This window comes from Artibeus jamaicensis, unplaced genomic scaffold (genome assembly GCF_021234435.1).
Source record: "Artibeus jamaicensis isolate MK-2021 breed Jamaican fruit bat unplaced genomic scaffold, CSHL_Jam_final scaffold_1283, whole genome shotgun sequence".
In the NCBI taxonomy this organism is placed as follows: Eukaryota; Metazoa; Chordata; class Mammalia; order Chiroptera; family Phyllostomidae; genus Artibeus; species Artibeus jamaicensis.
The window spans coordinates 15,962,428-15,980,065 of record NW_026522028.1 but is presented as its reverse complement, the minus strand read 5'-3'; the positions used below and the strand labels follow the sequence as shown (position 1 = coordinate 15,980,065).

The 17,638-nt window shown below is 38.5% G+C and overlaps 1 protein-coding gene and 1 long non-coding RNA gene across 8 annotated transcripts in view; one reads left to right on the top strand and one right to left on the bottom strand.

Annotated features, from left to right (window-relative positions):
- Nucleotides 1-17,638, top strand: part of LOC128625957 (uncharacterized) — a 127,376-nt gene that overhangs the window by 1,689 nt on the left and 108,049 nt on the right. Inside the window, exon 2 of the long non-coding RNA XR_008389824.1 lies at nt 13,557-13,652. This is a non-coding gene — a long non-coding RNA (uncharacterized LOC128625957). The remainder of the gene's footprint in view (nt 1-13,556; nt 13,653-17,638) is intronic.
- The window catches only part of ADGRG2 (adhesion G protein-coupled receptor G2), a 123,599-nt gene continuing 108,049 nt past the window's right edge, over nt 2,089-17,638 (bottom strand). For 6 of the 7 annotated variants that reach the window (XM_037157547.2, XM_037157549.2, XM_037157548.2 and 3 more), the window contains 5 exons: nt 11,971-12,070; nt 10,869-11,152; nt 8,044-8,145; nt 6,919-7,071; nt 2,089-4,039 (listed from right to left, as the gene is read on the bottom strand). In XM_037157547.2, coding sequence (XP_037013442.2) covers nt 3,855-4,039; nt 6,919-7,071; nt 8,044-8,145; nt 10,869-11,152; nt 11,971-12,070 — 824 coding nt within the window. In that variant the 3' untranslated portion in view covers nt 2,089-3,854. The remainder of the gene's footprint in view (nt 4,040-6,918; nt 7,072-8,043; nt 8,146-10,868; nt 11,153-11,970; nt 12,071-17,638) is intronic. The other variant, XM_053655830.1, reaches the window with a different exon arrangement.

Sequence of the window (17,638 nt, the reverse complement as noted above, 5' to 3'; positions counted from 1 at the left end):
TGAGTTTGCTCATTATAGTGTTTTAAGTAAATTTACAATTTTGTATCGGGCCACATTCATAGCCATCCTGGGCTGCATGCAGCCTGTGCATCACTGGTTGGACACCCCTTACTTCAATGCATATGTCGTATGATCTGTATTTTTCAATAAGCTTGAAATTCAGGGATAAAACCAAGAAGAAAGGCTGCAACTTGTTAAGTTTAAATTTTCAAGTGCATTTTAGTGACTAAATTCATTTAGGACTAGAAGCTGTACTATATAAAAAGAACACACATTTCTTACTATCCTTAAGTCCCTGAGATACAAAACATCTGTATCTTGTTCCCCAAATCCATGAAGGCTTTCTATGGTTGGGACCCAATGGTAACCTGTCTAGATCATTTCTCAAGTTTTTGTCAAGAATGAGATATGGAATGTGATGGTGCATATTATTATTTCTGAAGCTGGTACATGATCTTCATAAAGGTGAAAACCCAGAACTGGATCCTGGGGTAGCACCATATTCGACTTCTCTGACCCCACCTAGAGTGTCTATGCATTGTCCTGCCACAGGGACTTCAGCCAAGGAAGAGCCACATGTCAGCATGCAGGGCAGAAAAACCAACAAATGTTTCTTTTAGTAGGTTCAAGTCTTTGACTTGAAAGAAAGGAATTCCATCTTTGACATAGAGGAGAAGGTCCATTCCGAACCAATTTGCTGAAAATAACCAATTAGCCAAATTTATTTATTTCTATGACATTTTAACTTTAGTTGACTGGAAATCATTTTGTTTTTCATCACAATATATTAAAGAATCTTGAATTTGTCTCTTCTCCAGCTTCCTATAGCTAGTTTGAAAGTGGGAGGTAAAGAGAGGAAAAACCAGGGAGCATAAGATTTCTTCACAGTGAAGAATATTTATACATATATTAAAAAAACATATTCTCAAGGAATGTATTCAATTATTATCTGCCTTTTCTGATGCTACGTCAGACTCCAACTGTAGAAGCAAGGAGCTGAGGCAGAGGTAAACTGAATAGTCATTAAACTGCTCTTATGAAGACAAAATAACAATACACAAATCCATTTGGTAAATTGCTGATTTAGTAAATTAACTCTTTTACAAAAGAGCCCTCAACAAATTAACCTGCCTCCTAGGTGACTTTATTAGACACAACCAAGTATCCCAAATGAAGCCATTTCACCATGTTTGCTGAGAGCAATCATCATGCTGCTCACTAGTTACTTTGTGGATTAATGATTGCATTGTTGTTTTGGGAAAAACTTCTCAAATGTCTTGAGGAAATATTTCAACTACTAGACACTCCTTTGACACTCCTTGCCTCCTCATATTGGCACCATCTCTGTCTCCTTCAATAGAGTCTCAGATTGTGGGACCAATTTTAAACCCAAAGGGGATGCTCCTCAAGATCATTCTGTCTGTCCTGCCCCTTACCTGTCTGAAGTTAGAAAAAAAAGACAAGAGAATTTGGCTTAAGGACCACAACCCAGACACAAAACACAACAGGGAAAATAAGGGGTGGAGGGTCTAAGGGACACCAGACATTATGCATCCTGTTGTGTACCCTTAGGTTACATAATCTGCTTCAGGAGACTTGGTTTTGGAGATCTTATGCCCCAAATCTGCAGTGTCTTTACCACCTTCCTCACTATTCAACATCTTTGAAGTAGCTGAGCATTGTTGAAAGAGATATTGCCCAGAGACCTCTTGTGAGTTGAGGCCAGCTTTCCCCTTTTGTGGCTCCTATGGAAAACCTAGATCCTGTCCTTGAAATCCTACTGTTTGATGCCTCTGAAGCAGACACTTGAGGGGGATCCAAATCTGGGGCTCGTGTGGGCCAAAAGCAACATGTGTTAAAGAGATAATCTTGAAAGAATAAGAGGGAAATTAAAGAGAGAAATCAGAAACTCATGTCATGAGGCAGAACAAACCTTGCTCTACCTTCACAGTCACAGTGTGCCTGCTGTTTGCCAAAGGATGTTATTATTATGGTGACCATCATGATAATTAGGTCTGTCCTACAACTTCAATACCACACCTCCAGGGAAAGGATTGCAAACGTTTTGTCTTTGTGAAAGTCTCAAACTTAAAGGATTTAACTGCAAATTTATTTTGTTGATTTTAACATTTTTGTCAATTTTAACATAAATACAAGACAATTAAATATATCAGAGATGAAATATTGCAAAGGCAAATCAGCACTCACAGAAGTGTATTACATTATTAGTATAGTTAGCCTGGGATACAACATTCACTTGAAATATATGCAAGGGAACCTCAGTGAAAGACCTAACTAAAGGGTTTGGAAATGTTCCCAATAAGGACACACTTGACGCACTGCTCAAGCAGCTATAGGTGGGAAGTAAGATAGACCCTCTATAACTAGGAGCAATCAGGGTTTGATACATATTGAAATAATAGCATCACAGGATAGTTCCCCATTCCCATTAGCTGGTCCCCCTGTCACTATACATTCTTAAGACTAGATCTCTTTTTAAAAATAACTATAGTTCTGGCTGGGCCAGAGTGTACCAGTCATTACAACCAACAATGTACCATCGTAAAGAACAGTAATATGATTTTTTTCTTTATATACATCACCTTTAAAAAGTAATCCCTATACTACTCCTCTTTAATGAAAGGCTCTGGGGATTTGCGAGGTGGCAGTGTATGTACCTCCTCCACATTCACAATTTTCCTGACACGGTGTAGATTACACTTCCTTCCCTCTCTGTGGCCACAGTATTAAGCTAAACATCTTGGTGAAGATTTCCTAATTTAATGATCAGAGATAAGGTCAGGAGATGGATATTGAATGCCATGTATCCAGGTGTATACAGTCCACACCCTGTACAAGGGTACACCCTAGAGCACAGGTGGCAAACACACGGTGCACGGGCTGAATCTGGCCCTCCACCTTGCTTTATCTGCCTGGCACCCTGTTTGTACCCAGCGGCAGCACTGAGCTCCTTGCCCCTAGTTAAGGAGTAGTTACATTTATACAGTCCTAAAGTTACATTTGTCTCTTTGAAGGCAACCGTGAGGCTGATGTGGCCCCTGGTGGAAATGAGTTTGACATCCCTGCCCCAGAAGGTGAGTGGAGCTAAAATACAGTCTCCACTCAGTTTAGCAAACTGAGTCTGGGGCTGTGTCTGTCTAGTGGTGGAACCTTTTTACTATTTTGCTCAAAGGCACTGTATGAGCTAATTGTTGAACTGTCTGCTTACATTTTCCCAATCTGACTGGCATCATTATTTCTTCATTTGAATGAAGTTTCTGTATTTCACATCCCATATAATCTCCAAAAAGAGTTTTAGAACTTACTGAACCAGCAAGGATTTTTTTTTTTGCATTACAACAGTAGACACAACATTACAACCATGATTCTACAAAGAAATAAATTTACACAGTAGAAAATAAATACAAAAAAAATTTAGAAGATTTTTGACATGTGAATCACTAAAATTTAGCTTATTTACAACAAAGTCATGCACAACTAAATTCATCAACAGGCTGAAGTCAACAGTTGCTTTATATGATGTTATCAAAGATAACATAACCTGTTTAAAATGTGGCTGGATATGAACTACTTTTATTTAAACAAATCTTATTTACTATGTTGTTTAAAACCAATCTTCTTTTAAAATGAAGGAAAAGAAACCAAGTTGCAAATGTCTCAAAATATCTTGGTTTCCTCTTTCAATAGTAACCACTGCCCTCAGTTAGCTTATGGTCCTCCAGAGGTTGCTGAGTATAAAATTAGTTGATTTTTCATACATCTCACATTGCAGAAAAGGTAAAAAATGGACATTTTCACGGTCAAGCATCATGCTTTGATTTCAGAAAAAGGAATCACATTTGCTCAATAAAGTGTAAGCTTCCTCGCTTTGAAGTCCTTCTGAAAGCAATACGACTTTTACTATTACAGGAATCTTCTTTCTCATTAAACATGTGCTGTTTTCCAGTGAAATCATGAAGGCACACATCTCCATTCCGAACACTGAAAGAAACACCATTCTTCTCTGTAGAAGCATTCCCTATATAAAGAAAAACAAACTTGATGTCATGAAGTATCCACAGAAAGCATTTAAAAAATAAACTTAAATATCACTTTATTCCTAAGTATACACACACAGACGTGTTTTTCAAAGTGTTTTTGATATATTGCCATGTTTTACTTACTTTCATTCCTTCCCTAAGGCCACTCAAAGGAAGCAAAACAAATTGGAGAATGTTTCCTCTATGGCAGTTTTTTAAAGTGAAATGGTCAAACTATGAAGCAAAACAATATATTTGATTTTAAAAGGCCCATTTCTTAACCCTGGTTGAACATATATTGACTTCAAGTAGTAGCATATATGTAATATAACCTAATGTAATATTCCAATCTACCCCAAAAGGTTAAGATAACAGATCTCCATATGTCCTCTTATAAGGTTCTTGGTTCCCTAAGCTTCCTATAAAATAAAACTTGGTACCAGCGAAACCCAGAGTGACAACAGTCATGGCGAGGAAAAAACTGTCTCCTGTAGGCTAAACCTGCCTCTCTCACTGGACCAGGATAGGACTGACTCCCAAGAGGACACCACCAATTCCAGCCTCAGAGTCCAAGCCAGGGGGCAGCTGGGCATTCTTGAGAAACTGTGATTTGGATTCTACCCCAAGCAGACCTTGAATTGTGTGTGGGGGGAGGGGGGCAATGCACAACAGCTGAGACCCTCTAGATACTTGACATCATCCTTCTGACCATTATACCATTAGAGGACAATGTAGAAAGCTGAATAATAAGCCCATTTGTTAGTTTATGCCATAGTTATAGTAATGACAACAGTGCTAAGAACTTTAAAAGTATTACATCATCTATTATTCTACGGGATGGAACTAAGGTATCAGAAGTTAAGTGCTTTGCTTAAGGTTAAATGGCTCAGAAGTGGTGGATTCAGCACATGAGGTTTCTTGCAAAGTGTGAGCTTGTGGCCCATGTACCAAGTAAGATAGCTATTGGTACACAAATCTCTAAGGCAGCCCGTAACTGAAATATGTACTATTCACACAAACTGTGTGTTACATATTGTTAAATGGCACCATCTCTGACACAGCTCAAATAAGGCATATGACTATCTGAGGCAGCTGTCCTGATTTAGGCATTTTGCTTTGAGGACACTTTGGTGCAGAAACTATTTTACCTGGTATAATAAACAAAGCATTAAATTTCCAGCTTTTTTGAAAGTGCCTTTCCCATCCCTTGTCTATTCTAGATCCTGGTGTGTGGACTGAGGAGTCAGGGATATCTATCTGACATACATTTTATATGGTATTAAAATAAACACTTAGCCATTTTGGTGGCCTAAAATGCAACCCCACCCTCACCATCAGGCAGCAAAAATAGCTGTGTCAAATTAGTCATGTCAGACAGCTGTGCAAACTGTGCTGCTTCTGTCAAATCTGATCCCCTGAAGGATGGCAACATATTCCTAGGCTAGGCAAATGAGGCTTCATCTCAGCTCTTTCTAGAATATGCATAAAGTTGGCTTTTAAGAGTCTCAAACACTTCTATTCAAGCCATTAGGCTTTCCTGACAGATTATGATTCTTGATGGTTCACCTCACACCTCTGATTTCTTTACTTTGAACTTGCTTTCTCATACTAACTATGAGTTAACCTTAACTATCACTGCCTCTACGCTGTTTACCTACAGTGAGTCGTTCCTGATATAGCCCTTTGGCATAGAGGCCAGAGCTCTCCCCTAGTATCTACAGTAAAGAGCTAAGGCCATTGGCAGCTGTTTCTTAGCTTATACAGCAATGGTTCTCAATGATGGTGCGGGAGATTTTTACCCTCCAGAGGATATTTCCCAATGTCTGAACACATTTTTTGTTGTCACAACTGGGGGTGAGTGGGGGCATGCTACTGGTATCTGGTGGGTGGAGACCAGGGATGTTGCTAAACATCCCAAAATACACAGGATAGTGCCCTGCAGTGAGGATTTATATAGCTGCAAATGTCCATTGCACTGAAGTTGAGAAACCTCAATATAGAGGCATCTTTGGGAGGGGAGGTTGGAAAAGTAGTTGGTAGGTGTATGTATAAACCTTCTGACAATTTTTTTGAATTTGTCATGAAAATAACTAATATCCTAAAACAACGGATAAAGGCAAATTCGCCAGGAAAAGAGAAAGTATACCAGCAGAACTTAAGTTTTTATAAAAATGCAAAAGACATATTAAGAAGCCAAAGAAGATAAAAATAGATAAGCTTTTATGAGTAATGAACAGCCCAGTCTAATGAAAGAAAGGAAATGTAATGGTAGTTTTAGCTAAAAATGTCAGAATTAATGAGTAAGGCAGGTGCAGCAGCAATAATCTGTTCACATATTGGTGACAGTATGTGACATATTGGTGACATACTGTCACCAATACTGGTCACAGCATTTGATATATTTATGGGGATTTGGGCACTGTCACAAGGCAGCCACACTGTGGAAAATAATGAACAAACATGGTAAGTGAAAAAGAGAAAAGCTTAATCATGTTGAAGATGTGTATGACTGTAGATAAGGTAAACATTGATATAATTTTACCAACTATTTTAGGTACTAGCTGCACAGAAATAACAGAAGGCTTGGGTAATACTTAAATCAAGATTTGCAATGTTAAAACTTTTAGGTCATCATCAATTCCCATCACAAAAAAACTGAATCTTAAAAAAAAAATAAGAAAAAACCCAGTTCTGGTATTTGCTCTAAAGTGAATACATTTAGATTAATAAACTTCCTCTTTTATAAGAGAAGCATGCTTTGACCCACTAGTCATATATATAATTGTTCATTTTCCATAGCAAAAAGACCATCAACAGATAATAATACTTCAATAAAATGAACACTAGCTTAAGAGATACTATATTGAGACATACATACCATTCCCACTCATGAGTCCTGAGCAATCATTATTCACTAGCAGTGTGGTGGAATGGGTGGAGTTACTGTTTGACTGTAGGGAATTTGAAGAGCTGGACACTCCTTGGTTTACAGTCTGCTTCTTTAAACAATTAGTAGCAGTTTTGCTCCAGTCTATAGCAGAATAAGCATTACAGAAAAACAGGGAGGAATGTTGAAGCTCAAAGGCAAGAGATAGATCACAATGTAACTTGTTCTAGCAACTGATCTCCCACTTTCAGATATCACAGAGAAGTCACGCATTTCACAAGTTGGTATGATGAAATATCTGTTCATTTAAGACTATATACTTTTGTCTTTGTCCTTTAAATGACTACTTGTCATTTAATGTAACATATGTAAAAGTAGCATATATTCCCTTAGAACTAAAGGCCAAGCTAATTTGATTATCTCTATAAATATCCACTGAATTATGTAGTACTTTGGAGCCAAGGACTGTCTTAAGAACATATATCAAACATGTTATGATGACTCATGGTTCTTAAATCCATGCAAATGACTAAACTACATATACTGCCGTTTTCTGAATATATATCTTGTGCAACCAGATTTTTGCAGTACTGCAAAGGTTGTATTCATGCAAAAGGAGTTTAGTTTTCAGACTACTTAATTTTTCTTATTCTCTCTCTTAAAAATGAGCTATTATTGTACAATCTAACAGAATATGAAATATTATAACTTCCAAATAACCAAGTGTATGCTATAACCAAACAATTAAATAAATGATTGTTAAAGGTTATATACAAGGTTGAGTCAAGACTTAAAAAGTTATGAAGGTAAATATTAAAAATTACTTTGGGTAAATGGGAAACATTAGCTCAAAAGGAAATACACTCTAAAATTTTCACCATTGCTTCATTTAAAAAGAAGCCAAACATTAATTTTATTGCTCACTAAGTTCCTAGATATGAGTAATTATTTTTAATTTATTAGGGTTTTTTGCCCCTAATGTTTACAATATTTTCTGTTGAGCAGGTTCCACTCATTAATTTCCAGATCTGACAGCCCTTTGGTATCCGTTGCTTTGAATCTTAACTTATACAATCTTTTCCTCAAGATTTAGAAGGATAAAAAGTAAATCTTTACCAGAATTTTCAGCCAGCCGTAACTTTCCACAACAAAGATGCCGCCTCCATTGCTTTCTGACATTCTCTTTTGCTACACAGTAAAAGATGAATATGAAAAATCCTATGGGGGGAAAAAAGACCCATAACACAGTGAATTCCAAACTAAGACCTGAATGTTATGAGCTTCCTTTGCACAAAAGATAAAATCTTTGGCAACTATAGGCAAATGAACTTTTTCAAAGTTGAAAAAAATCAAAAGTTCTGGGTTACTTTGCTATCTAAAGGCACCCTGGGACACTCTCTTTGTAAGATAAAAAAATACTTATAAAAAGAGTGATCATTCTGTATTTCTACAATTAAGCTCATTGTCTCTTTTCTGTCCCTTGCCTTCCCTACCTTTGGAAGTACAAGCTATCCAGTCAGGATGCCAGCTTGGACCTAGGCTCCTACCTCTCACCCCTCCATATTTATAATTGCCTTCAAGTTCTGTCAAATGCATCTCCTCCATTTGTCTCACATTCCTTGCTCCTCCTTTCAGCCCTTGCCTGGTCCTTCCCCTCTTCCTCACAAGCCTGGGCAGTGCAGTCTTCCAGCTTCCCTCTAACCTGCTCAAGGAAATTCTCCACTGGCATCCTGGTTAAGAAGAAAACAACACTCCAGACTTGAATAGGCCCTCAGGCTCCACCCCCTATCTACCTCTGTCTTAGATTTGCAGTCCCAGGGCTTACCACATAGCCCCATTAGTAAGACTCCTCAATGCTTTCACCAATAAATATTTGCTGAATGAAGGGACAAATCTGGAGTTCTCCCTCTCCCCAACCCCCAATTTATCCTCTTTAAAATCTTCATTTTAAAACATCAGGTGTGTCTTTTCAGGTGTTCATCCTAAAAACTGATATCTTTTTTTAAAAGATTTTATTTATTCTTAGAGAGGGGAAGGGAGGGAGAGAGGGAGGGAAACATCAACGTATGTTTGCCTCTCACCCGCCCCCTACTGAGGACCTGGGCCACAACTTAGGCATGTGCCCCCAATAAGAATCCAACCAATCACCCTTTGATTCTAGGCCCGCACTCAATCCACTGAGCCACACCAGCCAGGGCTAAAGACTGATATCCTGAATAGTGCATGCACATTTTTGTTCATTTGCCACCCTGGGTAGCTACCCTTTGTTGCATTAGGAGAGAAACAGCATGTAGGAGAGAGATGAAAATGGGGGTACCCAAGTCCCAAATCAGAGCCTAAACATCTCTCCTTTAATCAACACCAAAGCCCTGTAAATTAGGTCCCTTTTATAAACAAAACTACATTTCTTCTGTCCATTCATATTCTAATGAACAGACATGCTGGGGAAATGAAAAGAAAGAGGCAGGTTTAGTTTCCACATTAAATACAGGAGGGTAGGTACCTTGCTTTTGTTTTTATGATTAGTGTGATCTCAGCACATTTTTTTTATGTTAAAGTGCCTCTTACTTACAGCATATTTGCCATTGTTTGCAAATAAAACTTTTCTATTTAATTCTATGTAGTGCAACACCTAGATATACCAATTTGGAAACTGGTACATTGTAGGTTAAAATTTAACAATTGTATGTAACCAACGAACATATTAACTGGTTTCCTCCAAATAAAATAAGAACCAACAGGTAAATTAGGCATTTGAATTCAGTCTCAGGTTTGGATTTCTTTGAAAACAAACAAAATGATCTATTGCCTGATAGAACTACAGGAGGATGCTGTGGGAGCAAAAGGCAACGGGAAAAGATTAAAACAAGCAGATTAGAATGCAATTAAAAAGCATCCCAACAGAGGATTTGGAATAAAAGGAAACCAAGGGGCATGAATTATTGTTACTGTAATGTAAACCTATTAGGCTGCTTGGCTTTTAATGCCAAAGTACTATACTTCCATTAAAAATTAATCAGAGCTGACAAGTCTTTTATAACTGGTCTAAAAGAGTTAGTAATTTGTTTTTCCAAAGAATAGAGCTAAGAGGGTTTGAAACTACAGCTGGGCTTCATTACCAAATCGGAAGCTCTGAAGTAAGGGTGATACACCAATCCTGACCCTTTCCTGCTGCACGTCCCAGAAGAGCAACTTCTCAGGATTAGCCACTGGGCCAGGCTGCTGCCACCTGGGTCTGTCTATTGACTCCATATTTATCATTGTCTCCCAGTCAAACACAGACTAAGGAGGCTGGAGTGGTGAGACCTGACAGAAACATTTATGGCATGTGTACTTTTCTGTATGGAAGTTCTATTTCAATAATTTTTTTTTAAAAAAAGTAAGGAACCAAGCAAAAGAAGAATCATTGACTCCCAGAAAAAGTTCCTGGCAGGTTCCCCTCAGTATGTTCTTTGAGGAGATGATGGAAAAAACTACCAATTCTTTTTTTTAATCTTCACCCAAGGACATTTTTTCATTGCTTTTTAAAGAGAGAAGAATGGAGAGAAACATCAATGCTAGAGAGAAGCATCAATCAGTTGCCCCCCTCACACCTGGGCCAAAGATCATATGTGACCAGACCAGGGATCATATATTCCCAGATGTGGACTGAACCCGCAACACAGGCATGAACCCCTACTGGGAATCAAAGCCATGTCATACCTTTGCTTGCGGGATGATGCTCCAACTAACTGAGCTACACTGGCCAGGGCAAAAGTACCACTTCTTCAGTTTAGTGACTGCCTTTCTTCCCAGCATCTCAAGCACCCTTTCTCAAAGATAAATCTGTTTTTTCAACGAATATATTTTAAGCTAAATAAACCACTTTCAAGATACTCTTTTAGTAATATTATTAAGTTCAAGTGGGATCATTCGTGCAGATTTAGTGCTATGGGGCTTACCTTGTAAAGTGTTAAAGATGGCAAAGAGATACATAAAGGCGACATTAACTGGTCCCCAGGCAAAGAAGGCAAAGCCCCAAGTAATTCCCAGTAAAAATGTAAGGCCAGAAACACTCCTGAGGTCTTGAATACTGGTTTTTCGCTGGGCTCCCAGTTGCTTCTTCTTTTTAATTCGACAGAGCTGGATCAGGACCACAATGAACATGCTGACATTCAGCAAAAATATCACACAGAAATATCCCACAACTGTAATATAGAATACAGCATTGCTGTTGATCCAGCAACTGTAATTTGGGGGGAAAACAGGAAAATGTATTAAAATTCTGAAATATGGTTCAAACTGATGCAATGAACGTTTCCTACAAGTAAAAAAGAGAAAAACTGATAAAACCACTGTTCTCCACAACCATTTATAACTATAGGGAAAAAACCCTAAGACAATTTATTTTAGGACACTTGGTTACTGTAAATATTTAAAAATTATTCTTTGAAAACATTTTGGATTTTACTCCCTTTAAATCCTAGTAACTTTATTCCATAAGTCTTTACTAACATAATGTAACTGATAACTAGTATTTACTTTTTATGAGAGACTTATAAAAGTATTTTCTTTCAAAATACTTCCTTCTAATTTTTTAATACTTAAGTAGTAGTAACATGGTATTTCCAGTTACTTTATCTCTCTCTGTATATGTGTGTATATATACATGCATATATGCATATGTATATATGTGTATGTACATGCATATGTATATATACATATGGTCTAGCACAGTAATGGCATTTTTGATTACAAAAATAATAAGCATTTAAGTCTGTAACATAATATCATACTCAAGCACACCATGACATTGTATGTAAAATGTTCAAATTAAAACGATAAATTATTATACCCATAATAGTACTGTACCAACCACACACAAGTATTACTTCTGCCAGACTATATATCTCTCTATCTATGTAATGTGCTAGAGTTGCTGTAAATGTTACTGGATTTTATTATGATGAGAATCATAGTCAATATGCTGATTAGATCCCCCACTTTCTCGGAGAATTCTGTTTTCCAGTTCACTTAACATTTCCTTGAGGGCTTAGTACTCACAAGTCATCAGGCGAGCCATTAAGGAATTTCCCATATGATCCAAGCCCATAGTTGTCTGGGGATATAGTCAGGACAATGGTTACAATCACGGCTGGTACTCCTGGAAGATAGGAAAACACCAGTCACACATAGTTCTAGTAACCAAAGGTAGTGAGAAGAAGAAATAGAGATCATGGTCTGTTTTCTTCGGGCAGAAGGGCCTGGTGAATTGTTCACCAAACCCAGTTTCTCTTCTTTGGCACATGGCTGGATATCTCCCAGCCTCCCTCGCAGCTAGGTGGACGTGGCAACATGACTAGGTCTTGGCCAGTGGAATATGGATGAAAGTGATCTGCTCCACCTCTAGGTCTGTCATAAAAACCTCCTATGAGATCCTCTAATCTCTTTCTCCCCAATTCAGGGCAACCTTGGAAGTCCTGTGTTGAAACAGAGTCTCCTGAGGTTTAGATCCTGAATAACCGTAAGACCAGGGATTCCTCTGTTCCTGCTAACTGGATTGTTCATGAATAAGAAATTATCTTCTCCTGAGATTTCAGGGTTTGTCCACTATAGCAGTTGGTGTTACTCTTATCTTATACATTCTTGGAATATAATTTTAAGTGCCACATGGGAGGCAAAGTAAAAGACTCCAAAGTGTAAACAAAATGTGAGTCACAGTTGGCTTACTAGGATTACCAGCAACTCTTGGCAAATCTTTCATTATAAACTCAAATGTTCTTGACTGATTATCTGGAACCCATTGAAGGATTGAGGAGCCTGACCTGGTTGCTTTAGAGGTGATGACTTCTACTATGTAGGCTTTCTCAAGGGCCCACAGGCACTTCCACTAAGAAGAGGCCAATGAGAAGGCTCCTCCCAGCTTAAAAAGGCTTTTGGCTGGGAAGGAGTCTTTCTCACCCCCCACCATCACCCTCCACCTGACCCAGTACAGAAAGCTCACACAGACCAGCCTCTCACCAAATCTCAAGGCTTTGGGATCTAAGAAACAACTCATTCTCACAGACAGGTTGGGTTTCCTGGTACAATCTAACATCATATTTCATTTATCTCTTTTATATTTGTACCTTCTGGATACACTGACATATGACTTCCAAAGTGAGACACTTTCCTAAAAATAAGATATTGGGAGTATAGAGCTAGTCCTTGACAAAGAAATTAGACCTTTCAGGGTTCTACAGAATTTGTGCCAGTGCCAGAGCAGTGACTTATCTTTCTTGGAAGGTGTTCTGTTATTCTTCACAAATCTATGACAAGCCCGGTGACAAGGGTAGTAAAGGTTCTGTAATCCTGTTGTGTGGAAGGTATTTGAATGAATGTTTATCGTGAGAAAGAGAAGGGAATTTGGGAGGGGTTGAATCTGTAATACAGTGGAAGGAATATGCATAAGAAATCAGAAAGCCAGGCTTGGCTGCTCTTGAACTTATGTGAATTGCGGTAAATCATGTCATCACTTAGAGCTGGTTTCTTCACCTGAAGTTAGCAATAACAGCCTTGTTAACCTCACTGACTTGTCTTTTATGGGGTTATTTGTGTGAAAATACATAGAAAAAATGGGCATTACACACAATGTTATGTATTACTTGTAGATTATCTAAAGGACTCTTTGGCAGAAGAGTTGTCAGATGATGATGATGATGATGATGATGGTGATTTTGCCTGAGAGAATAAAACTAAGACCCCAGGTAAGTGCCAACAGAGAGCCAAATGAGCTTAATGGAAAAATAGAACTATAGAGATTTTAAAAAATTGCTACTGACTGCCTTGTAATGTATTAAAAATAAGTCAACAGGTCCCAAATAGAGTTGCTTATGCTAAGCCCCATGTCACCAATCCAACACTTAATTACAGTTTCAGCTCTCCCAGAAATGGAATCTTACACCAGTCAATCAGGAGTCACCTTATGGGCACTAGTTAGGTCATCTGCCTGATAGGCCCCTGTCATTCCCTAAAGGAAAGTGACCTTGCAAAAACCAACCTGCTTTTTTGTCTGGTATAACATCTTTATTCCTGCTTCCTTCTGCCTATAAAAATTTTTCGTATCAGGACAGCTCACTGAAGCTCCAGTCTGTCCGCAAGATTGGATGCTGCTCAGCTGATGAATCATTGAAAAAAGCCAATACGATCTTTAAAATTTACTCAGTTGAATTTTGTTTTATAACAGAGGTTATGAGATCCCCCCAAAATAGAGGTGTTCAAGCAGAGGTTAGATTATCTTTTATCAATCTAAGTGAAGGTGAGGAAGTTCCTACATTTAGTGAATATTTGAATGAAGAAACCTTCAAGATCTTTGGGGTTCTAAGACTTTGGACCTACCACCAATAGGTGACATAATCTGAAATATTGTGCCAGTGTGGTAATGAAGTTATATTAGGTTTTATCTATACATTTACTCACTCTGCCCTTCTGAGCATACCACCATGCATGTGTATGAAATCTGGGAGGTACAGAACAGAGTGAGGCTAGCTGGGAGCTTAGAGGCTGAGAGTTTGGCCTCATTGTTACCAAGCTAACTTTTTCAATTTATTGAACACCTTCTTTGTGCCAGCCCCAAATCTACTTGCTAAAATACAAAGAGAATTCATAGCTCTAAACCTCAGAATTTTTTGTAAAATATATTTTTATTTATCAACTATATTTGATGTTCAATGTTATATTAGTTTCAGATGTACAACCCAGTGATTAGACATTTATATTATTTATGAAGTGATCACCCCAATAAATGTAGTTGCCATCTGACACCATATATAGGTATTACAATATTATTGACTATATTCCCTATGCTATATTTTATATCCCCATGACTATTTTGTAAATACCAATTTGGGCTTCTTATTTCCTTTACCTTTTCCACCTAGCCCCTCAACCCCCTCCCCTATGGCAACCATCAAACTGTCCTCTGTATCTATGAGTCTATTTCTGTTTTATTTTGTTCTTTAGATTTTGCATATAAGTGAAATCATATGGCATTTGTCTTTCTCTGTCTGACTTATATCACTTGGCATGATACCATCTAGTTACCAGGAGTATCCAACCTTTTTGGCATCTCTGGGCCACACTGAAAGAAGAAGAGTTATCTTGGGCCACACATTAAATTCATTGTAACACATAATCACAAAAAAATCTCATAATGTTTTAAGTAAGTTTACAATTTTGTGTTGGCCTGAATTCATAGCCATCCTGGGCTGCATGTAGGCCATGGGCTGCAGGTTAGACACCTCTGTTAGGCCCATCCATGCAGTTGTAAATGGCAAGATTTCATTCTTTTTTATGGCTGAGTAATATTCCATTAGGTACATATACCACATCTTGTTTATCCATTTGTCTATTGATGGGCACTTAGCTTGCTTCCGTATCTTGGCTATTGTAAATGTTGCAACGAATCTTTTTGAATTCGTGTTTTGGGGTTCTTTGGATAAATACCCAGAATTGGAATTGCTGCGTCCTTCTTTGTCTCTTGATATAGTCTTGTTTTAAAAGTCTATTTTTCTGGTATAAATATTGCTATCCCGGATTTTTTTTCCATTTCCATTTTCAAGAAATATCTTTTCCCACCCCTTTACTTTCAGTCTGTGTGTGTTTCAATCTGAAGTGAGTCTCTTGTAGACAGCATATGAATGGGTCTTGTTTTCTTATCCATTCAGCCTCCCTGTGTCTTTTGACTGGAACATTTAATCCATTTACATTTAAAGCAATTGTTGATAGATATGTATTTATTACAACTTTATTCATATTTTGATCTTTTTTCCTTTTTCTTAAAAAAGACCCTTTAGCATTTCTTCTAATACTTGGGGCGGTGATGAACTCCTCTAGCTTTTTCTTATCTGGGAAGCTCTTTATGTGTATTTCGACTCCAAATGATAGCCTTGCTGGGTAGAGTAATCTTGGATGTAGATCCTTACTTTTCATCACTTTGAATAATTCATGTCAATCTTTTCTGGCCTGCAAAGTTTCTGTTGAGAAATTAGCTGACAGTCTATGGGAGCTCCCCTGTGGTAACTGACTTTCTCTTGCTGCTTTAAAGATTCCCTCCTTGTCTTTAACCTTTGACATTTTAATTATGATGTGTCTTGGTGTGGACCTCTTTGGGTTCATCTTGTTTGGGACTCACTGTGCTTCCTGTGGACTTGTATATCTATTCCCTTTACCAAGTTAGGTAAGTTTTTTGTCATTATTTTTTTTTCAAATAGGTTTTCAATTCCTTTCTCTCTCTCTCTCTCTCTCTCTCTCTCTCTCTCTCTCTCTCTCTCTCTCTCTTCCCTCCTTCTGGTACCCCCCATGATGGAAATGTTGGTACACTTGATATTGTCCCAGAGGCTCCTTAAAACAATCCTCATTTTGGGGGGTTCTTTTTCTTTTTGCTGTTCTAATTGGGTGTTTTCTGCTACCTTATCATTCAAGTTACTGATTTGGTCCTCTGCTTCATCTAATCTACTGTTGATTCTTTCTAGTGTATTCTTCATTTCAGTTACTATATTCTTCATTTATGACTGATCCTTTTTTATATTTTCTATCTTCATTTTTGTTTCTTTATCTTTTTGTTGAAGTTCTCACTGAGTTAACTTATTCTTCCCCTAAGTTCATTGAGCATCGTTATAACCAGTGTTTTGAACTCTGCATCAGATAGATTGCTCATCTATTTCTTTTAATGGAGTTTTGTTCTGTTCTTTCATTTGGGACATGTTTTCTCTGCATTTTGTCTCCTCCCTGTGTTTGTTTCTATGTATTAGGTAGAGCTGCTATATCTCCCAGTCTTTGTAGAGTGGCCTTAAGTAGTAGGAGTCCTGTGGGGTCCAGTGGCACAACCTTGCCAGTCACCTAAGCTAGGCACTCCAGGTGTGCCCCACATGTGATCTTTGTGCACTCTCCTGTTGTAGTTGAGCCTTGGTTGCTGTTAGCATGTCAGTGAGTAGGAGGGATTAACCCCCAGGCTGATCATCTGTGCTTACTGTCTATGACTACAGTGGAGGAGCTACTGTGCAGGGGCTCACCTCACAGAGCAGGACTTGCTTCAGTCCACCCCTTTAGTTACTCATGGAGGTGGGTATGTGGTGATCTGGCATGGTCTGAAGCTGTCCACTGGGTGTGCTAACTGTGGGGCCTTCCCAGAGGTGCAGTCCAAGGTCAACTACTGCCTGTGCTTTTCCCAGGGCCATCTAGCATGAACTAAAAAGTGATTGGCAGATAGTTGCCACTTATACTGGACTTGGAGGTACCTGGGAGAAGCCAAGTTGAGAACTGCAGCCAACTGCCACTAGTACAGGGCTTAAGGCTCCTTAGCAAGAGGTACGGGGCACACTGAGGCCAGATGCCACTTGTTTGTGGTTTGTGAACCTCTGAGAGATTTCAGGAAAGTATACAGCATGAGCAAAAATAGGCCTTTGAATGGAAAACCACTGGAAGTGGCCCAGATGGGCCCACAAGTTGGGTAGGTCAGGGTCTCTGGAAATCAACAGATCAGGGTGAAAAGCATTAGGTTGATGGAGACTCAGATATGCTGTCCACCTCTGCCTGTAGGGGAAGGAATCTGTAAAGGAACAATGGCATCTGCCATCACTTCTGTCTGGGAGAAAGCTGCTCCTCCAGCCCTTGCCCTGAAGCCAGACAATTCAATGCCTCTTGTATGTCCCTGGCTCCTTTCTTTGATGCCTTTCAAGCAAGATGCTGCCCC